This window comes from Choloepus didactylus, chromosome 19 (genome assembly GCF_015220235.1).
Source record: "Choloepus didactylus isolate mChoDid1 chromosome 19, mChoDid1.pri, whole genome shotgun sequence".
Lineage (NCBI taxonomy): Eukaryota > Metazoa > Chordata > Mammalia > Pilosa > Megalonychidae > Choloepus > Choloepus didactylus.
Window position 1 is genome coordinate 13,694,324 of NC_051325.1, and position 26,552 is coordinate 13,720,875.

The window sequence follows — 26,552 nt, forward strand, 5'->3', positions numbered from 1 at the left end:
CTAATGCTCTTCATTCCTTTAATATTTTAATTTTACTAAATTTGTTTATAATCAGAAAGATAGAGAAGTAAAAACAGTGAGGTTTGGTTTTAGTTGACATTCTTGCTAGCGATGAGCACAGCTGGTTGTTGACCCTCCACCTTTCCCCCTTTGCCACTTGCCCCAGGTGGATCTCTCCACCCACTGTGGGTTCATGGGGGGTCTCCAGCGCAACGGCAGCACAGGGCAGACGGCCCCCTACTATGCTACCTCGACCGTGGAAGTGATTTTCCATGTCTCTACCCGGATGCCCTCCGATTCTGATGACTCACTCACCAAAAAGGTAAGGGGCCTCCTCGGGGGCCCACATGGATTTGTAGGAGCAGCTCCCTTGGAGCTGGCAAAGGGCAGGGCCTCACAGACTCAGAGCCAAGGGCACTCTTCCTCATTTGCGGAGGGGCTGATGTGGAGTCTCCAGATTGGCACAAACCAGCTCGAGAAATCTGAGGTCTTGAATTGTGAAATCAAGGTTTAAGAAAAGGAAGGGTCTTAAGGTTGTGATTTGGGGATCTTCACTCTCATGAACACTACCTGACAAAAAATAGCATTTTTTAGCCTATCAGATTGGCGGAGACTCCAAGATGTGACAGCCCTGTGTTGGGGAGGCTGTGGGAAAGCAGGCTTTGCTCAGGCACCGCCGTGGGGCAGCTCAGTCCCCATCAGGGAGACAGCTGCTGGTGCCTGGCTGCCCCGCACTTCCGCTTGGCGCTTGCCATGTACTGTTTGTGAACTCCGGCCCCTTGAGAAGTCCTGCCCAGAATTCAAAGGAAACTTCCTCCAACCCTGAAGAAACCCCTGGGGGTATGCGGCCCTGTACTTCCCAGCCTGCAAGCTGTTTACCTTCCAAAGTGAGGAGGATCTTAAGAGAAGGGGAATTTCAGTCTGGGAAGGAAGCTTAGAAATGGGATCCACTTCTGTAAGTTTCCACATGAGATGAGAGTCCCAGAGCAATGGTGATTTGCACTTGCCTACCACACCCCTTCCTAACATACAGTGGGCAGACTAGGGACAGCCACGGGATGGGTTGGAAAGGGTCATTCAGATGTTCACTGATTAGGACTGGCTGTTGGGGTGGCAGAGTATGGCGGCTACAGCCAGGCCTCAGAAGGGTACAGGTTCAAGTCTGTATCAGTTACTTAACCAGTCTGTGCCTCAGTTTCCCGTCCTATAAAAAGACGATAGAAAATGCAGCCTATGTCACAGAGTGGTTGTGTAAAGTAAATGAGATGAGCATGTGCCTGGTGAGATCCCTATAACCTCAGCCGTCATTGCGGCCCATCAGTTTCATTGATTGTTTTCCCCTGCCCCTTATCCACGTGATTGATTTGGCCAATGGGCCTCACTGTACCTGTTTCATCTCTCCTCAACATGGACTGGTTTTTCACCATTGCTGCAGCAGACATCTGGACCATGTACAGCGATGTGCAGCAGTGCACGAGAGACGTCAAAGCTCGTGTCACAGCATGATCCCAGACAACTCTGACAGCGAGAGAGGGGCTCTGAAGTATGAAGTACAACTTGCATTCAAATGCCCAGAAGGCTTTCCCTGCCCTTTCCTGCTGCTCAGGGCTCTTGTAGAAGCATGCCAGAATGTGTCTCTGTGGATGGGTGCACCTCAGCCCAGGGTCTAGCCACGTGCTAATTGCCATAGGCATCCTAGAGTGGGATGGCCGCCTCTGTCTGCCATGCCCTTAGTGAAGGGGACCCTGGACCTCCACGAGTTCACTATCTCAGAGAATGTTTTCTGTTACCAAGACCCTCGGGGGGCTGACATTTCCTTTCATGTGCAGCACCTTGTCAACTGCTACTTCTCTACAAATGTGTCATCATATCCTATGATTTCTTATATTAGGGAACTACTTTGTTGAAAGATTGATTTATATCTAAAATATTTTTTTCAGGTTATTTCCTAAAGAAAGTAGGATTGGCTTTTTTTTTTTCTTTTTTTTTTTTTTTAGGAAGGACATGCCGTTTTCATGATAAAACGCCATGCTACAAATAATGTTCCAAGCTTGGCCTGGTTAAAAGATTCCCCACTGTAATAATCAAAATTCAGCTGCTACCTTTTGCAGCTCCAAGATTTAGCATCATTAGTGATAAACTCTCTTTATTGGGGTGTCTCACAGCTAGACTAGAAATCAGTCACAGTAACAGCAGCCCACTGTTCCTTGTCTTATTCTAACTAAATTGTCCCTAACAGCTTAAAAACAAGCCGCAAAATTCTGAAGTGATTTATGCTCTCGCCTGCCCCTGTCACGGGGGGGAGTTTTTCAATTCTGCAAGCTGGTTGCAACCCCATACTGAACTCTTGATCCTTCACCGCAGAAATTTGTTAGCTCTAGCTAGATTAGATTTTTCACAGCTAATCTAACTGCTGTAGGGGTTTGCAGAGTGGGGACAGAGCTGTGCTATTGGATTTGTCCAATTCATTTGACTCCAGGACTATAATTGCACTTATGTCTTACAAGGCTTTTATAGCCTCAGGCTGGCCAACAGCATAAAAAACAAATTGGCAGTGATACAGTATGAGTGAAAAGGGATGAAAGCCCGCATTATCAGTCTCCAGGCAGCACTGTTCTGGCAGGAAGTTTCTTGGTTAATTTACAAATAAAACTTAGATTTTAGGATGGGCCCACTGTCAGCTGAACAATGGGGATGTCAGGCCTGACTGTTACTTGGTGAAAGTAGCAGCCGGGCTCACTGAGGGGCAGGAATTCTTCAGTCAAGCAGGCGACTCCTTCTGGAGCCAGCTGGCGATGTAATGCAGTTAGTCGGGAGAGGAGGTCAGCCGTGAGGTGTGTGCCGTGGCCAGTGTCACCAGCGGCGTGCAGCCTGGCGGCAGCAGGCGCACAACTCAGGTGTGGGGGCTGAAAACCCTGTCCTGAGGGGAAGTGGCAGGACGCTTTCTGGCGGCTGATTTCTTAAGACTTAAGAACCAAGCATCTGTTCTGAGCCTGATGAGCCTTAGCGCCTTCGAAGCCGGGCAGACAGTTGAAGCTGTCACTGGCATAAAATACAGTTCTGTGCAACCATCATTCTCCTCCCAGATTACACACGAATCAGATGAACGTCACGTTTGTGCACTGGGCACACTCTCCAGCAGATGCCTAAAATGTGGAAAATGACATCTCTGTTTTGAAATCCTCTTTAAACTGAGCAACACTTTGAGGTGTGGGGAGTTTCCATTATGTACTGAGGTGGTTAACAGTTGGCTAGGTTAATTTTATTTTACTTTTTTACCTACTTATGTTCTTGTAGGCAGAAAAGCATTTTTGCTCTTTGCTCCAGATTTATCAGCCAATGGGCCCAGTGGCCTTCCTTAGCTGTTAGTTTTGTGATTTGGCTAGTTAAACTGCAACATGTCCAGATGTCTGAGGCACCTAGTATCAAAAACAACTATGAGATGATGAATATTATATTATTGATACACAAAAAGTAGCTCTTCCTTCATTTCAGAATTGCCACAGTGCTAGGATGAGTCTATTTAGTGTGCTATGATTCTTCCTTGCTGTAGTTCTGAGAATGCAGTTGCAAACAAAATTAGGAGAGCCTTACTTGGGGTATGTAACTGAATAACCCAATTCTAAAAAGGGAGAATAACTGCAAAATTTCAGTAATCACAGGATTACCTCAGAGCTAATACTTTGCACCTTATACTTATAGATCAAAAGGAGCTATCCCATGTTTTAGGGTGTTGGTGGTAGCATATTTGAGGGGTGGTTAGTAGGTGGGTTGTTCATTTGTGCCTTGCCAAGGACACAGAACCACCTAGAAGGTTGGCTTTCTCTGCAGTATGAGGGTGTAGGTGTGAGTTTGGGGGCAGCCCTAGCTCTCACAATTACTTTCTGCTGGTCTGGGTGCTCCCCAAAGTTTCAGTTAGATGCTATTCATGTTTCCCGTGAAAACGTAGCTTTATTAAGTTACTGACAATACTTGCTACCATGTTTTCCCTCCAAGAGGACTGAATTTCAGGAGTGTTTTGTGAGGTCCCTGCATGTTTTATTTAAAAAGAGAAAGAAAGGAAAGCTCTAGTATCTTAAGGTGGTAATAGAGAGATAAAGAGAGATGTTCAGTGTTATTATAAACCCCAGTGTCTTTTTAAAAACTGTGTATGTAATGGGTTGGCTATACCTTTTGCCCAGAGAGGGATGGTGGGGAGTGGGATAAAGATGCCCTGAGTAATATCGTATTCAGCAAGTCATAGATGCCATTAAATTGCTCTGGATCATTGTGACTTGTGCTCAACACCCAGACAGAATTGCATTTGTCCCAGAACCCATATCCAGACACAACTGAATCGTGTGCCCCTCACTACGCATACAAGCTTCTTTGTGAGTAATTGATTTGTGCAGTCATTCTCAGAAATATGAGCAAATGGAGAATAAGAAGGCAATGTAGCCAACCAACTTCCTTTGTAACTTTGTAAATGGAAAGGAGGCCATGCTGGGGTCACCTCTGATTTTCCCTTTGTGGCCAAGTAGTCGGTAAAGAAAATTGCGTTTATTCTAACATGTTTTAAATACATAGTATTCCAGAGCATCCTTTTTATAATCACTTAAGACAAAAATGAAAACATTAATGTTGTTCACACTAAGATATTTCACAACATATCTTTTTATTAACATGCCTCTGAATTTAGTCATTTTAGTGTTCATCTGTTAGAATATTCTAGGCAATAGGAAATAATCTTTCATGGTGGTAGAAAGCATCTTTCTGTAGCTACTTGCAAGAGATTGAAACCTCAGATTCTCAATAGATGTCACAGGGCCTTCACCCCATCAGCCTTTATGGTTATACATCTTCAATTTTGGCCAACAGTTTAATCTTTATAACCTAGTTTCTATTAGTTACACCTTCAGGCTTACTAACATGATTTCATACACAGCTTTCTCCAGCTGGGACTATGTAGTCATTACATGGGAGATGTTATCGGGGCAGTTCTTGAATCTGACAGAGCTAGGTCCTAAGGAACTCTCAAAGGGTCCTTTCCTTGGAGACTAACCAAGGCCTCCTCAAAGAGGCTCAGAGTCTATGATTTGTTTTCAGACTTTACAGCTTCTTTGTTTATAAAATGATAAAATAAGTGGGCTAAACTTTGGACTATGACAATACATGCAGCTTTTGGTATAGGTTTAGATTGCTTTGGAACAATAGAAATAGCACCAAGTTGGAAGCCCCAGCTCAGTTTCCCAGGCCCACTCCGCCACATGCTGGGAATGTACCTTTGGGGAGGTGGTGCCTTCCTGAGCCCCCCATTTCCAACTTGTAAGGTAAAGATGATGTGGTCTACCTCAGAGATTTTTTGATAAGAGTAAACAAGACAATATGTGTGAATATACTTTCTATACAGTTAGGACTTTTAAATGCTAGGTACTATTATTCTTATCAAATTTAGGTAATATTTATTAGTTTCTTAAACAAAGGTAATTTCATGCATACTTTTGTAAACCATAAAGGCTTCGGGTCTCTTATATTCATATCTTTGTGTCCTTAATAACCATTGGATTAAGAGTCTTATGAAGTGCTACAGTAATGTGGGATTAAAGACCCATGTCATTAACTCTTTAGACATATGCCCAATTTTATGAAGCGTAAGACTTGGACAATGGAGTAAAATTCAATTAAAAAAAAAATCATCACAAAGGTCTTGTCCACATCCAACCATAATATTACGGTTGATGCTTTTATGAATTAGCTTCTGTTTTGTAGAAGATGAGCTGCATGTTTTTTATGCACTTGTGCTTTTTAAAATCCTCATAGAAGACATTAATGTTATAGCCTTTTTTGTTCGTGAACTATTTTTGCCGCTGAGTATTATAATTCAATTTGTAAGCCATGACCCCTCCTAAACTGCTGTTATCACTCTGATTAATAAAGAGTCAATTTGTTGTTACAGCTCCGTCACTTGGGGAATGATGAGGTCCACATCGTCTGGTCTGAACACTCCAGGGACTACCGCAGGGGTATTATCCCAACCGCCTTCGGAGACGTTTCAATCATCATTTACCCCATGAAGAATCACATGTTCTTTATTGCGATAACAAAGAAACCCGAGGTATGTTTTTCCCACATTATTGCTCTGAGTTATGTAGCATTTGCCATGCGATTCAGTATTTTTGCAAACCAGTGATATCAATATTAAAGGGGATTTTTTTTTCAACTGGTGAATGCCTTACATATATCTGAGAATTAAATATGAATTGAGATTTTCAAAGAATTTTTCTTCAGCACAAAATTCCCTATTTTTTTTACTTGGCCTCTTTGACAATTATAATGTCAAAGAGATTTATTCTTTTTAAAACATTGTAAGTTTTAATAATTTCATAATTAAAAAAACACAAAATATAACATTTTGGACACGTTGATTAATAATAAGAGTGGATGAGCCACGTATCCATATCTAGTGTTTCATGGCTAACTATGGAAACTGGCCTTGCCCTCATGCCGGGCCTCTCACTAAGGCTAATGGGGATTAATCCTGCAGGCTTCAGGGTCTGTCCATGGAGAGCCTGGACCACCATGGCGCAGCCCGTGGGATGATTTTTAACAGTTGAGGCACCTTGCCACAAAATCAATTCAGCCGTGTCAATTGGTATTGATCACAGAAAGGGCTGGAATAATCCAATGGTCTTTGTGTGATGTACTCAGTTGGCTCCTGTTCGATCCTTATCATGCCTTTAGTGGTCGTTTCGGCAGTGCTTTATTTAATGACTTGGTTTTGTTTTGGAATTATAGATAGAAGATTTCTGTGTTTTTTAAGTTTTTAAAATTAAACATTTGGCACATTAAGCCACTCCTCCTCAAGAATGACTTTGTCGTCGTCAACTTAATATTAAATCTCTCTCTTCATTTTCATTCCAAATTGCCCTGTAGCAGCTGAAAGTTGCCCTTCTAAAAACTGTCTATTTGTAAGCTTTTAAATAATAAATAACTGAGATATACTGATCAAATTGGGATTTATAAACTAATCTAAAGTATTAAAGTTATGAGGATTCAATGAACTAATGAATGAAAAGTGCTTTGAGCAGTGCTTGTCCCAAAGTAAAAGGTATTTAAGTTAGTTGTTATTGTTATTGCTATTTTTTTTTTCATTAGTTACTATCATAGAATTAAAACAAATAATGAAACCCAGTTTAGCGTGGTTTTTATCATTCAAACTGGATGCAGTGTGGGCTAGTGCCTGATCCAGAGATGTCTCTCCCTGGCCAGTGAAGGGCCTGATACAACTGGTGGGTTGTAAGATCGACGATGATTGTTTTCTCACAAACCATGACCTAAAGGGAACCCTCTTGTCTATTCAGGGAGACAAAGATGCTCGAAGTTACTTCATGTTAAATATTTGTATCATCTTGGATTCAGGTCTCTGCAGATGTGAAGTTCTTGCTTTTGTATAAGCAAATGGCAATTAGTGTTTGTCCATGAAGAGCACAGCTTTAATTTTAACAATCAGATGGGAAATATCAGTACTAGAGAATGAATAAAGTTAGTATCTTATGCGTTTCAAAACTAGAAAATGTGTTCCTTTAATATTTCACATGGATTAACTGGCTTTATTAGTTCATTCTCAGCACACCCCTCTAAAACATCATTTAGTGTCTTCAAAATGTCTTCCTTATTTTTAAAGTAAATAAAGAACTTAAAAGGCATTTTGATTCAATTAACAGTGTCAAGAGTGATGTTTAAAAAGGTAGTACACTTCTAATGCATGAAAATAAGCATTAACATATCTTTTGAAATTTCTTCCCAAAATGTATATTTGTTTTATAAATTTGGTCGTAAATTCTGACAAGATGAATTGAGCAAATCACATTCTTAATATTCTAATTCAAAAAGCCTAAAGGAAAGAAGAGAATAATGGCCAATTGGAAATTTAGCGTTATCCCTACATTTAAAGCACAAGCCATTACAATGTAATAAAATTAATCCAGACATTTCCAGGGCAAGTGTGGCTGACCTTTTGTTCACCAACCACTGACCCCAGGGTGAATACAAGAGGCTTGCGGAGGGAAAGTCTGTTTGTTTGGCTTCAGTCCCTGGTATTTAAATTGCATTCCCTAATCAAATGAAAAGGCTGTCCTCTCTATCAGGTTACAGAATCCATGGCAACATTTGGCCTTTTATATCCATAATGTTAGCCTTTTTGTTTGCATCTAAGTAGAGACACCTGGACCGATGTTAACATTAACCGATTTAGCATTAATAGCTTCATTATATAAGAATTTCTGATCAGATAGCTGTTACTTTTGTTATATTGCTTCAGCTCGTATTGTTGTCATTTTTTATCTCCCTGCTTGGCAACCAGGCAATGATTTGCAAATTTTTTTTGTCTTGATTAATTAAGCAATATAATTATCAGTAACCATGATGCAGTCTCTGCTCAACAAAGCTTCTGAGCGAAAACAATGGTAAGTCTGTTAGTATGAATGCATTCCACGCGTCCCAGATGCATGAGGATATTATGGACAATGAGAGGAAAGGCCGCCTGCGAGCAAGGACAAAGGGTGCCACGCAGACTCGACACACTGCACATACCGCCAGGGACATGCTGCGGGCTCCCTGGGACCCAGACGCCTCGTTAGATTCCAGCTAGTCAGCAGAGATTAATTCTCAGCCATTTGGTGCAATAATTTACCCATTCCCCAGCCTTTTAACTAGTGCTCCTTACTATAGAAGCAAAGGCTTTGTACTCAAAAGGTTTATTTAACCTTGTCTACTTTAAGGGATCTCCACCAAAATCATTATTTTTGCTTACAAATTGTAATGAAGCAGCTGCTTGAAGTTGCGGAATATTCCTTTTGTAGGGGCGTGCCCCAGCCAAGTTTCAGAAATCATAGGTGGAGTTAGAGGCGTTCTTTCAATACCTATATATTTCATCTGAATATAGTGTGACTCCATGGTCTAAGTTACGTTTATTTTACTGGTCTCTGGGCAGCCATACTTCTCAAAGAGTAATTTTAATCCTTTTTTAGGAGGAAAAAAAAAAAACCCCAGCCCATCAGTACACAAAAGTCCTGCTCATTGGATGGAGTCATGCATATTCAAATTGTACTTTCATTCACTCGGCCTCATTAATAGCGTATGTAATAATGTCGGGCTATTTGTAATACAAGCTCACAGGCAGCACTGCTTCCAAGTCCTTTGAAATTTAACATATTTTGCTTTTTCATTCCATACACCTCCCTTAAATATACAAATTATGTGCCTGGCAGAACCCGCCTCCTCCTAATAATACACAGCATTTGCAAAATGGTATGTTTAAGGAGGGTGGGTGTGCTTGTGTGGGGCACACAGAGCCTTCATGTCTGAGACGCCTGCTAACTACTTGAGCTTTTTATTGAACTTTTTTCATTAAATTAAGAAAAAAAAATCAGTGTGCTTAGCAACATCAATCCATTGTATAATTACATGCCAAATCCATCTCCATAAATATTGATACAATAGTCATTTGGCTGTGGAAGAGAAATTCTTTCTTGTCAGACTTCTGTTTTTTTCTTTGCTCTTATGCCCAAGTTATTGACCAGGGAAAACTTGCATAGAGAGGAGAATGGAAGCGATTTAAGGGGTCTGTTAAAATGCCCAGTTTTTTCTTCAGAAAGATGATTCCTAACGCCTGCAAATGGCAGAGCACATCTATATCCGCTCTTTCAGTCCCTGAAAGGTAATAAGTTTCCTTTATGGATTTGTGGAGGCAAATTTTAGTATCTGGGGCATGTTTGTCTGCAGGCACAGTAGAGACTGAGAGGTTGGTTCTGAAGCAGCCTCAACCCAGAGGGGTTCAGACAAGAGGAAGCTTTAGTGAAGGGCCCCCCTTGGCACCTAAGCCAGTATCGATTTTACAAATGAAAAGCATGTGCGAGTCTTCCTACTCACTCAGCCCTGGCACATGTGGGCCATGGGAGAAAAATGGATGATGATTCAGCAATTCTGGGAGAAATGCAGGAAGGAAAGAGCAACAGTAGAGAGATGAGAGCATAAATTTCCAATTCCAGCGCTGCCACAAGCAACTGGGAGTCTGGGCAGGTCTCTCAATTTCTTCCAACCTTCACTTCCTGGGCTATCAAATCCAGGTCAGGGACAAGGCCTCTCCACAGTCCTTTCAGAGCCAGGATTCTCCATGCCACTTGAAGGAGACAGGACCTCTTTGGTTCTCTCTTGTCTCTGGATGCCCAGATCTTTCCTTAAGTTGCCCTGGCTGACCACCCCCCCTCCCCCGCCCAGGTACAGCGGAGGTGGTTCCTGGTCCTCTGCAGTCTATGCAGCTGTCATGAGCTTGCATGTCTCTCTTTGGGAGGACGTCCAGCCCAGGACCTCCACCTGGAATGGGCTTCTGGAATGCTGGCTGTGGCCGACGCACCAGAAGTCACAGGGTGCTTGCCCAGGGAGGCCCGAGGAGCCCATGTTGGCCTCTGTGATGGACGGGAAATCTTTCAAGCTACTGCTGAGGCTTCATTTTATATGGAGTGTGTTTGACTTTGCAACACAGTTACTTAAATATCTTTCTTTTTATAGCAAATCACAATTTTCTTAAATGTTTATCCCAACCCCAACCAAATAATCTTTTTGAGATTAAGTCACACACTTTAAAGACTCTGGAAAATCCTCAGGGAAAAATAAATGGTTAATTTTTGAATGTGCAAAAGAATAATTCATTTAGAAAAGAAAATTAAAATACTAAATGGCTGGAATATACTGATATAAGTTATTAAATGAATTACTGTCATATGTTCTGGTTTAGCAGTTTTTTTAAGTAAAGGAATGACATTGAAAACTGAAAAGGCAGCTGCCATTTGCAGATGTTGTATTAAAATCAAATTTCTTCTTTAATTCATTGCCACTTCTAATTAGAGGAATTCCCAAGATACAAGGGATTTACATTATTCCTTTTGTCCACTTTTTGAAAGACTATCTGAGTCACCCATAAGCAGTTGCCAAAGAATAATACAGAGCATTTATTTATAAGATAAGCCTTGGTGCAGTTGGAAAAAATCTATAGCCTAATTATTAGCAATCAACTCCCAGCTCCTGGTTTCTTTCTCCTAACGATTTGGCTTTTGAGAATTCCTTCTCAATTGACTTCTCTCAAAAGTTGACATTGTTTTCCTTTTTTTAGTTCTTTGGGACATACATCTTCCTCTCATTTACCGCATCCTCCCACTTGCAGCAGGCCAGGGCTGGCCTGTGCAAATGCACGTCAAATGGCCAACGGGAGGCCCAACTCTGGGTCAGCGAGCAGTTCGGTTCTCATTCTCTGCCTCCGAGCCCTGTCGTCAGGAGGCCCTTTTGGCTCAAGAGGCCATACCAGGAACACAGAGGCTCGTTCTCCAGCCGGCATATAGGGGTACAGCTTCATACATTCCCGTCCCCAGCCTCGTGGGCATTTGGCCTTTTGGGCCGGGAGAGCACAGAACTCTGCTGGGGAATGAGGCCTGAAAGGTGTATTTTCTAGACTGTATTAGAAACTCATCAGTTTGTTGTATGGGATTTTTTTTGCTGTTTTTGTTTTCTTTAGGAACCCTTTTACCACAGTGCCAACTCCCTGATTACTAGGCTGTTTTAGTGTAAGCACAGAGGAATAACATTTTTTTTAAAGGATTGTATTTTTAATTAAAATTTTTAAGTGTGATGTTTCTAAAGATAAAAGGAGAAAAGAGTTTTTCTTTCTTTCTTCCTATATTCATTTATTTTATTGTCATTGTTACTGGACCAAGTAACACTGAAAGATTTTAGAGGCTATGAATAGCTCCTTGATTTTCTTCTTTGAAATTGAGATGCCCACTTTTTTTTTCTTTCCTGCCAGTACTGCTAGGAGGGAAAACTCATTTTTAGTCATCACTGGTAAAAGGAACAATCCCATACTTCTTTGATCCCGATTTGTGCTTCCTGTTCTGACTGTTCCCTCTGTGCTGTATTACCAATCTCAGAATAACTTTGCCTGATCTCTGCAGTGTCCAAACCTTTTGTTTTGACTGTGGGGCCTTTACTCAACCCACCAAACCAAAAAAACAGTTGTGGCCACAGAAGCCTGTACTGGACCCCACGGCCACTCCTCTCCTTCCCCATGGCCTGCTAGCCCAAAAGGCAGAAAGCTCCATTGGGTCTTATTCTAGAAATGTGGAGAGGCAGGACGGATTTTGTTCATGCCCAACAGTCAGACCCTCGGGAGATGGCGGCCTTCGGTCATTCTGTCAGTCCATCAGCACGTCTGTGGGGGCTGCTTCATGCCAGGCACTGTGTCAAAGGCTGGGTGTCACTCTCCTGACATCTAAACTTGAGTAAGGGAGACGGCCAATAAATAAGTAAATGAAACAGGGTGGCAGGATGGGGCAGGAAGGAGTCTGCTTTCATTCCACTGGGCAGGGAAGGCTCCCCGAGGAGGACTCCATTGAGCCAACCCCACGTGGGGCAGGAGAGCCAGTCGTGCAGCGGTGAGGCCAGAGCAGGGGAGCAGAGGGGGAGCTGGGGGAGCCGAGGGCGGTAGAGCAGGTCAGAATGTGCCTCCTCCTGGAGGAGTTTGGGCCTGAGTCCTGACCTTGATGACCTTGAAAAAGCAATTAGCCTCCCTAGCCTTCCTCTCCTTATCTAGGAAATAGGGATGAAAGTGCTGGGGCTGTTGCAAGAATTACGGACTGTAGGTTGAGCCGTGAGCAGGGGACTTGTATCACTAGCCTCGCTGTTGGGCTTACCATCAAAAAATGTTCTTGGGTTTTCTAACCCCTTGTCTGTGTTTTGATTGTTATTCTGTCTTAATAACATAACCTCTTAATTAATCCCAAAATAAATCAATTAATTACACATATTATTTTCCTCTGTGGTTGCTAAGAATCATTGAATCCAGAGTTCTCAAAGGAGAGTCACTCCCAGCCCGATTAAACCATCAACTTGCTTTAAGAGACATTTCTGGAGACACCATACTTGTTCCCTAAGATGACTTTCTCACTGTTTGAGAAGACTGTTCTGTGTCTAGGCGGGTGTTTTCGTATAATACCATCTGCTACTTAACTGAATCAGTATCTCATGGAATACATTTTGGGGAGCTCTGCCCTGGCCGAAGAGAGCGAGCCACCCCTCCACCTTGTGCTCCTGCTTCCCCTCCTTCGCCTACCATGAGTCTGCCAATACCCACTGGACATGACTACCTCCAACAGGAGGCCTTCCAGGGTATCCCTTAGCTAAAAAGGACTCTCTGTGGCTTCAGAGCGTTTAGTCTGTTGTACCTGCTTTACAGCATTTTTTCCTTTTCATTTTCTTGCCTTCTTGAATACATATTTTTTTCTCCCCTGAAAACTATTTACAGGTGAGAGCCCTGAGATATATTCATCTCTATATTGGCCATCCCCCACAGCCCTTACAGGGCTTTGACCAAAGTAGTCAGATACATAATTATTATCCAAATGGCATCTGAAATCTCTGTCCCTTTTGACCCAGAAAGATTCTTTGTATTCTTTAGAATTTTCAAGCAACGTTTTGGAGTCTCCTGATAATCCCATTTTTACTAAAATTATCTTCTGACTTTTAAGGGAACATATTTATACAATATAGAGAGAGAAATATCTAGGAATAAACATTTTCTTTCTCAGAAACATGCCTTACATTTCTCCTTAATTGTTCTCCGTCATCTCAAAATTATGGTTTTTCCTTGCCTGTTTAGGACATAACTATTTGCAGTGCACTTTCAGGATTAAATGGCAGATGTACCTTTCAGCCTGTCTGTGGGAGCAGAGGGCAGACCACACTATGCCCATTTTCCAAATAAGTAATGTGTAAGCAGCTTATCCAAGGGCACTTGTTTCTTAGTGGCCAAACCAAGTCCAGAATCTGAATCCCCATAGGCTGAACTACTCCAGGAGTGGAAAGGTAGTAATTTTCATGCATGTAAGCAGATGATTATTAATGAAGGGCTGTGTTTATCTGTGTGGTCCTGTGTACACATCCTAGCAATTTTCAGGAATCTTTGTGAAGTGCAGCAGAAAATTGAATCCTAGACCTTGGTGCTGAGTCATCCAGCTCTTGCATGATAAAGGCAGTGCCAAAAAACGGCACAAAAATCACAGCCATATCTCATTATGAACACAATGCTTCTGGTTTTTAAAAGGTACTCATACCTGCCCAAACAGTTAGTCAAGCTAGTTGTCCTCCACCTCTGTAGTTTTTGATGTGGCCTGCATCTCAGCAGACTCATACACGGCCATGTTCTGATGCCAGAAGTTGGAGTTTATCCATGAGGAATTTGAACAGAGCTCAGGTGTTCATTGTCCTCCTTTGGAACATCAAGATATCACAGTTGAGTTCTTGAAAGATTCATGCCTGCAAATAACATGGAGATTCCAGAGGGCTTTTTGTGTCCTAAGGCTCCTCATCTGTCCTTGCTCCAACGATTTAACACAGCTCAGGCGATATTGCACTGTGGACTTCAGTGTCGTCACCCCTCTGCAAGAAGCTGTCTTTGCTTTCACAGCATCTAGCAAAGTAGAAAACCTGGATGTGAAAGTGTCTTGGCCTGGCCCCCAGCTTGTTAAGGAGAAAATCATTTGGGCTGCACTTTCTAGGTTTGTGCTTCTCTTAGAGCTGCAGTTCCTGTTTAGGAGCTCACAATAGGGCCGCATGTGCACCTCCCAATGTTTAGCTGGTAAGGAAATCCAGCTTGTCAACAGTCATGGGAAATCTTATTAATCCCCGTGCTCTGGCCAGCATGCAAGGATAGGGCAGTTATGAGCGTTCGGAAACTTGAGGTGTTTATGACTGTGCCTGCTCAACAGGGATGGCTGCTGAGTTAAAGGTTCTGATTATGATGACCACCATTGAAGTCTTCCATTAAATTCACCGTCGGGCCTGGGGGCAAGAGGAGGGCCCAGCTCCCACTGTGTACCGGCAGCCCTGTTCCCCTGGGGAGGGCCATGCACCCAGTCCACTCCGTGGCCTCCTTGACTGTCACAGTGTCCACTTCCAATTCAGGGGAACCATTGTGTTTTCTGGTCTGAGCACTTCTTCTTAGGTATTAAAAATTAAAATCAGAGGCCAGCATCATAGGAACAAAATAAATAAGTTGCATGTGAGTCAGGAATATCTTCTGAAATAATGACAGTTTTGCTCCTTCCTTTCTAATGCATAATCTTCTATTTCTATTTCTTGCATTACTGTATTGGCACAGACCTCCAGTACAAATGTTGATAGACATGATACAGGGGACATTCCTGTCTCCTTCCTAGCCTCATGCATAAAGTTTTCGATGTTTTACTGTTAAGCTTAGTGGTTACGGTAGGGTTTGGTAGATATTCTTTGACAGATTAAGGAGGTTCCCTTCTATTCCAAGATTATTAAGAATTTTTTTCATGAGTGAATTTTGAATTTTATGAAACACTTCTTTTAAACATCTATTGAAATAATAACCTGACTTTTCTCATTTTATCTATTACCGTAGTTAAGTATACAGATCAACTTTTTATGAAAACTCACACATGTATCCTGGGATTTACCCAACTAGGTCACAATACGTTATTTTTTTACACTGTGGAATTCAGTTCGCTGCGATTCTGTTGAGATTTTGTTTGTATGTTCATGAGTGAGATTGGCCCCTCAGTTTTGGTGTTAAGGTTACACTATTCCTATAAAATGAGTAGGTTTGTTAACTCCCTACTTCTGTTCTCGAAGTTTCTCTAAAATAATAAATAATTGTTCTCTGAAGATTTGGTCGAGTTTGCCAGTAGATCCATCTGGGCTGGCTTTTCCATGTTAATACTTTTTTCACCATGTTTCAGTTATGTAAAAGCTAATAAAATTGTTTTTATCTCTCGTCTTCTGTCTGTGTTTGCTAAGTTATATTTTTCTGGGAATTTGGTCATTTCATCTACATTTTCAAATTTATAAACATAAAGCTGTATATATCTTCTAATCATTTAAGTTCTATCCCTTTCTAATGTCGTTTATTTATGCTTTCTTCTCTTTTTGGTTTACCTTTTCAACAGTCTGTCAATTGTATTAGACTTTTCAAAGAACCATCTATTGATATTAGTTACCCTTATCATGTGTTTGTTTTCTGTTTCATTAATGCCTACTTCTGTGTTATTTCCATTCTTCCGCTTTCTTGGAGTTATTTTACTCTTTTATTTTTCAGTACTTTTTTAGATGGATGCCTAGCTCATTCAGTTACCACCTTTATTCCTTTCTAATGTAAGCATTTAAACCTATACATTTCCTTCTTAAGTACTGCTTTAACATGTACATTTTCATATCCACTCTTTTCATTATCATTTAGCTTAACTTATTTTTAAATTTCCATTTCATTATTTTTGTTGACACATCAATTATTTAGACAAATGTTTCTTAATTTCCAAACACAGAGGTTTATTCTAGTGATTTTTAATTTAATAGCTTTTTTGGTCCAAATGTGGAATATAATATATTCTATCTAATGTTTATTATACATATATTCAATCCCCTTGAAATTTATTGAGACTTGTTTTATGACTTAGAACAGGAGTCAACAAACTATAAAGGGCCAGTTAGTAAATATTTTAGGCTGGAGGGCCACATAGTCTCTGTCCCAACTACTCCATTCTGCTGTTTTGCAAAAGCCGTCATAGGCAACGTGCAGGTGAATGTGTGTGGCTGTGCTCCATTACAACTTTATTTATGGAACCTGAAATTTGATTTTCACCTAATTTTCACATCACAAAATATCCTTCTTTTTTCAGCCATTCAAAGAAGTAAAAACCATTCTTAGCTTGCAGGCCATGCAAAAATGGCACCAGGCTAGATTAGTCTCTGCAGGCCTAGAATGTGGTCTATTTTTTTTTTTTTAAATCTGTTCATCCTGAATGTGTCTTTGCAATTATTCGGTGAAGTATTTTGTATGTATTCGTTAGGGCGAGTTTGCTAATTGTGTTGTTCAAATTTTCTGTATTCATTCTTGCTGATTGTTTGGAAAATGTTTTCATTGAAATATAACATTAATACCGAAAAGGACACAAATTGTAAGTGTATAGTATGATGAATGCTTTCAAAGTGAACCCACCTGTTCAGTACCTCCCAGCTCAAACTATAAAATATCGCCATCCTCCAGAAAGTCTCCCTCATGCACCCTTCCAATTACTAATCCTCCATAAAGGTGGCCAGTATTCAAACTTCAGTCCACATTATTAGTTTTAGCTGTTTTTGAACTTTATATGAATGGAATTAGACAGTATGTACTTCTTAGTATCTATTTCTTTCATTCAGCATTATGTTTGGGTCATTCCCATGATGTTGCTTGGAATTGTGTTTTATTCATTTTCATTGTGTGGAATTTTGTTGGGTGAATGTACCACAGTTTGTCTATTCCGTTGTTGATGAACAGCTGGGTTGTATGCAGTTTGGCAAATATATGTGACTTGCCTTTGCACTTTCATAATGGTGTCTTCTGATGAGCAGAATTTTTGATTTTGATGAAGTCCAATTTATTATTTTTTTTCTTTTGTGATATTTTGTACTCAAGAAATCCTTGCTTATCCCAAGGTTGTGAAGATTTTCTCCTGTATTTTCTTCTAGAATCTTTATGGTTAACTTTAACATTAGGTTCTTATCTCAGTTTTTGTATGTGGTATGAGGTGGAGGTCAGAGTTCACTCTTTCTGTATGGATAGCCAGTTGTTCAGTGTCTTTATTAAAGCAGACTTCCCTTTGCCCATGAAATTGGTTTGCTGCTTTTGTTGAAAAACCAATTAATTATAAATGTGTGGCTCAATTTTCAGACTCTATTCGTAGAACTATTTGTCTATCATGATACCAATATCATTATATCTTAATTGTTATTAAGTTTTATGGTATAATCAGATAATATGTGTTACTATTTTCTTGACTAATTTATGACTTTTCTGTGCCATATAAATTTAGAATCAGTTTGTCCATATCTATGAAACAAGCTTGCTAGAATTGTGATTGGATTTTTGTTGTACCTATAGCTCAGTTTTGGAGGAATAGACATCTTAAGAATATTGAGACTACCATCCATGAACCATCTCTCCATTTATTTGGGTCTTCTTTAACTTATCTCAGCAATATTTGGTAGTTTTCAGTGTAGAGGTCTTATACATCTTTTGTCAGACTTCTTTCTTCTAAGTGTTTGATGTTTTTATTGCTGTTATCAACAGTTTTAAAAATTTTCATTTTCCAATTGTTGATTGCTAGGAAACAGAAATTTAAATGATTTAGGGAGGGGTTGTTTGACCTTTTAGAATTCACTTACTAGTAGTAATTTTAAATTCCTTTGGATTTTTCATATATACATATAATAATGTTTGTTATTCATGAATAAAAAATAATTTTACTTCTTTTCTAATCTTTTGCGCTTTCATTCATTCATTTGTTCATTCATTCTCCCTTGTAATTATAATGGCTAGGATCTCACCAGGGTGAGAAAGGGTGAGAGTAGACACTCTTGCCTTTTCAGACCTTGGATAGAAAGCATTTAATATTTCACCATTAATTATGATACTAATTGTAAGTTTTTTTTCTGTAAGATCTCCTCATCGAATTGAAGTAGTTCCCTTCTATTCTCAGTTTGCTGGGTGTTTTTTAATCATGAATGTAAGTTGTATTGTATCAAATACTTTTTCCAAATCTATTGAGAAGATCATATGGTTTTTCATCCTTATTCTGCTAATGCGGTAAATTGCATCGATAGGTATTTATGAAAGTTTAACCAACCTTGCCTTCCTAGGGAAAATCCCACCTGGTCAAGATACATCATACTTTTAATATATTGCTGGATTTAATTTACTACAGTTTTATGAAGGATTTTTGTGTCTTTATTGAAAGACATTGATCCGTAGTTTTCTTATGCTTTTGTTTGGTTTGGGTATTAGGTTAGTGGTGACTTCATAAAATGAGTTGGAAAGTGTTCCCTCTCCCTCTGTTCTCTGAGTTTGTGTAAGTGTGACATTATTTTTTCTTTAAATGTTGGCAGCATCCACCAATGAAACTATCCAAACCAGGAATATTCTTTGTAGGAAGGCTGTTAATTATGGATTCAATTTCTTTAAAAGATATAGGCCTAGCCAGAATTTCTATTTTTTCTTATATTTTTCAGGGAATGTATCCATTTCCTCTAAGTTGCCTGGTTTTTATTGCCAGAAGTCGTTAATGCTATCATCTTATACCTTTTAATATCTATAGGATCTGTTCCCATTTTCATTTCTGATACTGGTAATTTTTGTGTTTTTTTCCTTCTTTTTCTTAATTGGTTTTGCTAAGATTCATCAATTTTATAAACTTTTCAAAGACCTACTAATTGGCTTTGATGATTTTCTCCATTCTCTATCCAGCTTTAGCAGCATTCCACAAATTTCAATATGTTGTGTTTTTATTATTGTTAAAATATTTTCTAATTTGCACTGTGATTTCTCTTTTGATCCAAGGGTTGTGTTAGAAGTATGTTATTTAATTGCCAAACATTTGGATATTTTTTAATTCTCTTATTTTGTCACTGATTTTCATCTCATGTAATTTCATTGTGACCTGACAACATTCTGTGTAATTTCAATCCTCTGAAATTTATTGAGACTTGCTTCATGGCTCAGAGTATGGCCTATGTACTAGTTATCCATTGCTGGATAATAAATTATCCCCAAAAGTTATTGACTTAAAATAGCAAATGTTAGTTAATATTTTCTAGAATTCAGGAGTAAGTTAGTTAGGTTGTTCTGTCTCAGGGTCTCTCATAATCATAAGATTGTAGTTAAGATTCATCTAAGGCTGCAGTAATCTGAAGGCTTGACGGGGGCTGGTGGAACCGCTTCCAAGAAGACTTGAGCACAAGGCTGTTGGCCTGAGGCCTAAGTTCCTCTTTGGCTCTTTGTAGGAAATCTCAGTTCCTCACTATGAGGGCTTTTCCATAGGGCCTTGGGTGTCCTTATCACACTGAGTGAGACCCTTACTCCTCCCAGAGTGAGCTCTAAGAGAGCAAGAGCAAGGAGGAAGGCCCAGTGCCTTTTTAAGGCCTAGTCTCTTGAAGTGATATACTGCCACTTCTGCAACATTCTGTTCAATAGAAGTAAGTCACTGAGTCCAGCTCACACTCAAGGGGAGAAGAATTAGGCTCTACTTCTAAAAAGGTGGAATATTAAAGAATTTGTGGATGTATTTTAAAACCACAAAAGCCTGTTTTGATTAATGGTCCATGTACACTTGAAACTGTGTATTCAGCAGTTGTTTGATACAGTTGGTTAATAATATTGTTCACAATTTCTGCATATTTACTACTGTACTCTCAATTAATGAGGGAGGAGAGTTAGCTCCAGCTGTTACTGTGATTTATTGATTTCTTTCTTTAGTTCTGTCAATTTTTCCTTCATGTGTTTTGAAGCTATCTTACTGGTTACAATCAACTTTATAATTGTTATTTCTTTCTGATGAATTGACCCTTTTATCCTTATGATCAATTTGATCTTCAATTATTGCCCTATTTCAATTGTTCTGGTTCCTTCTCTGGAATGTGATTCTTTGGTTGGATGTTTTCTTCTTCTTTCTCATCTTCCCTTTGTTTGTCTGTTTTCTCTTTTTCCTCTGGGTTCTAGGAGGGTAACTAGTTTGGCTCTCCATTTGACTGATTCAATTTTCTGTTTTCTTGATTCTGTTTTTCTTTTCTTCACTGCCTCTAAAGCATAATATAATTCTTTGCTTACTTAACTATCTGGCTTGAGTTATATCTTGGTTTCCTCTTATCATATAACTCTTTGCTCCTGTCTCATAAAGGCGATGGTTTCCTGCCTTCCTTTGAAGACCCAAATGGCTTTCTAAAATGTTAATTTTGTTTCTAACAGTAGAAAATTTTCTAAGGTTAATTCTCTTGTTATTCTACAGAATAATGATTCATTGTTCTTGTTATGAGTATTTTTCCATAGGCTTTACATTTTTCCCCTTCAGATTGGTACTTGACATCAAACAGGGCACATTAATTACTTTTCCTCTTCTCACTCTTCCTGTGAGGTCTTGATAAGACCTTTTTAGGCTGAGAGCTAGATAACAGTTTCTTGTGTCTAGCTGGCTTTCGTCTTCAGAAGCTCTTCTTGAGGTGGCATCTCCTTCTCCCACTGTCTGGTTCTCTGATGTCCTTGACGAGAAGGGATTCCTAAAACCACAACCTCTAGCATTTACTGCTTTCAGATCTCACTGCATTTCATGCCCAATCTAGAGTCTGTACCCCCATTGGATATAGTGCACCGCTGCCAGCCTCCTTCCTTCCTGCCCCATTGCTCTTTGGGAATTGTAGCTTCTGGATGTAAGATGAGGGAGATGAATATCAGAGCAAAACTGGTATCGAAAAGTACTATGCACACATCACAGAAAAGCTCTTTCTGGTAATGGGGCTGACCACCAAATTTCAGCTTGGTAGAAACCCTGGATCACTGAACATGGGGACAGAAAGTAGGAAGACCGCCATGATTCCTATCCTTTTCCACTCCAGCCAGTTTGCTGTTTGAAGCTGCAAACCATCATCTGCCATCATTGTGGTTCTCACTCACTTCTGTAATTTTTACAATTCATGGACTCTTATAAATTCCGGTAGAAAGCTGATTGGTAGAGTTACTCTTTTGATGTTCTTAGGAGATCTGTCTTCTGACCTCCAGACCTATTTATTCATCTCCTTCTTAGATTCTGCCTTGCCTATCCCAGAGATACACCAAATTCACAAGTCTAAAACCGAACCAGTCCTCTTTTACCACAGCCCCTCACAGCCTCTCACTTGCAGCTGTTTCTCTTTGTGGGCCTTCTCATATGCCATTGTGAGCTGCCATTTGCCTCACTGTTGCTTCCATTCAATCCCAGTCCCTATTGATTCTTTTTTTTTTTTTTTTTTTCTCTATTGATTCTGTATGTGAGAACTCCCTTGGATGCATTAAGTTCTTTACCTCCACTGCCACCCCCTACGCCCCCGCCCCCACTATCTCTTCTATGGATTATATCAGTAACTTTCTGACAGGTCATACTTGCTCCATTCTTTGCCCTTCCATACTATAGAGGTGTTTTTCTGGAGCAAAAATCTATACGTGCTTCTCTGCTTGTGGTCCCTTATGTCCTTGAATTGCAAGTCCAGATTCCTTAACATAACTCAGAGGATGCTTCATGAAGGGGTGGCCTCCGCCCATTTTCCAACTCCAGAGCCCACCTCCCCACCTCTCACCACTTCACCTTGTACATTTACTCCAACCTTCTCACCACCAGGACCTTACTTGAGGTGCTCCCCCAACTGTCACCCTTCCAACTCCTATTTATCCTTTGGTTTCAGCTTCAAAGTCACTTCCTCTGGGAAGCCTTTGGTCACTCTGTGAGATCCGTCTGTGTTTCCCCCATAGCACCCAGACTTACCCTTATCGTGATTGTACTTATCCCAATGCATTGTAATGGCCATTTACTTGGCTGTAGCTCATGTCAGCTTCCTATGGGCAAAGACAGTCTTTCATTCACTGTTGTCTCCCAATCTACTTACCCAGTGCCAATCCTAGAGGAGGTGTTCTATAAATAAATAGTTGTTGAAAGAAGACCCACATTCATTAATTTAAGATATTTAAAATACTAGTGAATTTCACTCATTCAACAGATATTTGCATGCCAGCCATGTGCCAGGTGCAGTGCTATTCATTGGGGATTTTTCTCCTTTGTCTCCAGCCACTCCTTCTTGGTCTTCCTTGCTGTTTCTTCCTCGTGTCTCCAACCTCTAACCATTAGTGCACCATGGGGTATATTCCTTGAACCTGTTCCCTTGCTCCTTTGGTGATGTCATCCAATTTCATGGCAACTCTTGTATTTATATCTGCAGCCTGGCCTCTCCCCTGACTTCAGCCTGGTGTATCCATTGTCCCCTCAGTACATCACCACTGTATATCTAACAGGCATCTCAAACTTAGCACATCCAAAATTGAGCTAATGACCCTCCCTCTCAGTCTTCCCCATTTCAGAAAAAGGTGGCTCCAGCCTTCCAGTTGCCAGGCCAGAAACCATGGCCTCATCCTTGTGGCCTCTCTCTCTCTCCTAACTCATCATAAACAGTTCTCTCCTAACTCATCATAAGCAATTCTCAGCAAATCCTGGCATCTCTGCCTTCAAAATACACCCAGAAACTGACCACCTCTAGCCACTTCTCCTGCCAGCACTCTGGTTCAAACCATCATCATCACTCACCTGGATTATTCATTAGTTCCCTAACTGGTCTCTGTAATTCCTAGCAGTTTTCCCAACACAGTGGCCAGAAGAGTGTCTTTAAAATGTAGTTTAGATTGTATCCCTTATTCCCCTAAACCCTCAAGAGGCTTCCATCTTACCCAGTGTAGAAATCCAGAAGCCTTGCAGTTTCCTATAAGGCCCCTTCTATTACCTGTCCAACTTTATTTCCTCCGATTCTTCCTCCCACTCACTCGGCCGCAGCCCTTGTGGCTTCTTGCTGTTGTGCCCACCCCAGGGCCTTTGCACTTGCTTTCCCTCTGCCTGGACTGCCCCTCCCCAGATGTCTTCCTGGCCTCTGGTTCCCTCCCTCACTTCCTTCAGGTCTTTACTCAAGTGGCATCTTCTCCTTGGAAGCCCTCCCTGGCCATTTGATCTAAGATTGGAGGACCCACCTCTCTCAACACTTCCTATTGCTCTTCCCTGCTTTATTATTCACGTTAGCACTTTCACTAGCTAACATGTCATATATTTTACTTATCCATACTGTTTATTTTCTGAGTGCGCCAATAAATTGTAAGCTCAGTGAAGTCAGGGATTTTTATGTTATTCACGGCTATAATTCCCAGTGAAGAAAACCATATGTGTCATGTGGTAGACACTGAATAAATATTTGTTGAATAAATGAATAAGTGAGTGACTGAATGAAGTCAGGAGATCCAACTCAGACCTAGTCTTTGACTCTAAAATGGAGCTTACAATCTCCATATCAGAGAATAGAGTTAATGAATACTAAGGGGGGGAAAAAGAGAGAAGAAAGAAATCCAGGAGGACAGATGCCAAAAACTTGTGGATCACCTCCAGTTTAGAAATGGGTCCAGTGAAGGGAAGCTGAATCTCTGTTAAAGAAGTAAAAGAAAAGGAGAATAATGCAGTATCTCGGAAGCAAAGGGAAAGACTGTAAATAGGATCTTGTAGTTGTTGATAGGGGCAGTCGTCATCTCCTTTAAGAGTTAATATGCATCGAGATTTGTGGCGGGAACATTTCCAACTCCGAAACTGGTTTCGGGAGGATGCAAGGCTCAGTGTGTGAGATGGGGTATGGCTGTGCATTGTGCTTAATCTACGCGTAGGCACTTAGAAATAGCAGTGCCATTTCTGAGAATGACAACACAAGAAAAAAAAAAAAAAATAACCTGGTGATAATGTGTCATTAAAAGATTTGCTGATTCAGTGTCTGAGAGATTTCAAATGAAGTCGAGAGGTCACTCTGGTGGACATTCTTAATGCACTGTATAGATAACACTTTTTTAGGTTTTAATATATTGGAATAGCTAGAAGTAAATACCTGAAACTATCAAACTCCAACCCAATAGCCTTGACTCTTGAAGATGATTGTATAACAATGTAGCTTACAAGGGGTGTGATTGTGAAAACCCTGTGGATTGCACTCCCTTTATCCAGCGTATGGATGGATGAGTAGAAAAATGGGGACAAAACCTAAATGAAAATGAATGGGGGGGGGGTGATTTGGGTGTTCTTTCTTTATTTTTATTTTTTTTTCTTATTCTGATTCTTTCTGGTGTAAGGAAAATATTCAAAATAGATTGGGGTGATGAATGTACAACTATAAGATAGTACTGTGAACAGTTGATTGTACACCATGGATGATTGTATGGTATGTGAATATATCTCAATAAAACTGAATTTAAAAAAAAGTTTTGCTGAAGTGATCAAATGAGAGGGAGGAGTAGCAACAGAGAAGGTAGGATTTAGTAAAGGATTATGACTACTGAATCATTATAAAGATATATATATTTTTTAGTCTCTAGTGTATTAGACCAGGTAGAAGGAGATAACTGAAATGGTGGAACTGTAACCCATACCATACTTTGAAATTTGCTCTATAACTACTTGTTAAAACATACTTTGAAAGTTATAACTTCTCTGTTTGTGTTATATTTTACAATAAAAAATGTTTTTAAAAAAGGGAACTAAAAGAAAAAGTTTTGCTGAGGAATATAAAATGGTGCAGCCACTGTGGAAAAGTATGGCAGTTCTTCAACAAGTTAAGCTTAGATTTACCAGCAATTCCACTCCTAGGTGTATACCCAAAAGAATTGAAAATGGGGATTTGAACAGATACTTGTACACTGATGTTCATAGCAGCTTTAGTCACAATAGGCAAAAGGTGGAAGCAACCCAAATGTCCATCAACAGATTAAAGGATAAATAAACTGTGGTCTGTCCACACAGTGAGATACTATTCATCCACAAAAAGGAACAAAGCTCTGATACATACTACGGCATGGGTGAGCCTTGAAAACATTATGCTAAGTGAAATAAGCCAGGCACAGAAGGATAAATATTGTATGATTCCAAATAGATGAAATATCTAGAATAAGCAAATTCAGAGAGACAGAAAGAATATTAGGGGCTCCCAGGGGCTGGGGAGACGGGATATAGGGAGTTACTGCTTAAAGGGTAAAGAGTTTGTATTTTGGGTGATGAAAAAGTTTGATAATGGGTGGTTATGATGGTAGCACAACATCATAAAAGCAATTAATACCACTGAATTGTACACTTAAATATGGTTTAAATGGCAAATTTCATTATATATATAAAATGCCACAATTTCAAAAAAAAGTTTTGCTGAAGAGCTCAGAGAAGAGCCAGCCCGTGTCCTGTGAGATTCAGCCTCTACCCTGCAGGTGACGGTCCTGTATGGTCATGATCATTCTTGTACATCACTCAGCTGCCCTCACATCTTTGGTTTGACTTTTACTAGCTTTTGAACATTAAGCGTTTTTCTGTTTTGAATCCCCAGGTTCCATTTTTCGGGCCTCTGTTCGATGGAGCCATAGTGAGTGGGAAGCTGCTGCCAAGCCTTGTGTGTGCCACGTGCATCAACGCCAGCCGGGCTGTGAAGTGCCTCATCCCACTCTACCAGAGCTTGTATCTTTTTGCTTTAATCATGTCACTAATTACCCATCCCAGAATCCAGAGTACTGGCAGATTTTCGGGATAGGTAAGTATTCAAAACTGGGTTGAAAAGGGAAGAGAGAATTTTTTTTTTCTGAGTTGACATTAACATAGCGTGATTTTCATCCTATTTGTTCATTTATATTTAATACAATAATTGTGTGCTGCATCGAACTTAGGAAGAGTTTATTTTCATAATTGAGCCAAATAAGTTTGCATCTGAGAAGCTGTGACTATCATGTGAGGGTCCCATTTCCTTGAGTATTTTCCCCCAAGTTCTGTCCTGCAGCTTTGTGCACCCTGGGTCTGTTGCAGTCCCTGGTGGATACGGTGGGATGCTAAGCAAGAGTAAGGGTCTCACTCAGAGCACTTACCAGAAAGCAACAGCAAATGACATGA

General features: G+C 40.3%; 1 protein-coding gene across 5 annotated transcripts in view; it reads left to right on the top strand.

The window, feature by feature from the left end:
- The window catches only part of RALGAPA2 (Ral GTPase activating protein catalytic subunit alpha 2), a 323,126-nt gene that overhangs the window by 207,810 nt on the left and 88,764 nt on the right, over positions 1 to 26,552 (top strand). For all 5 annotated transcript variants that reach the window (XM_037811965.1, XM_037811963.1, XM_037811964.1 and 2 more), the window contains 3 exons: positions 167 to 322; positions 5,936 to 6,094; positions 25,999 to 26,126. In XM_037811965.1, coding sequence (XP_037667893.1) covers positions 167 to 322; positions 5,936 to 6,094; positions 25,999 to 26,126 — 443 coding nt within the window. The remainder of the gene's footprint in view (positions 1 to 166; positions 323 to 5,935; positions 6,095 to 25,998; positions 26,127 to 26,552) is intronic.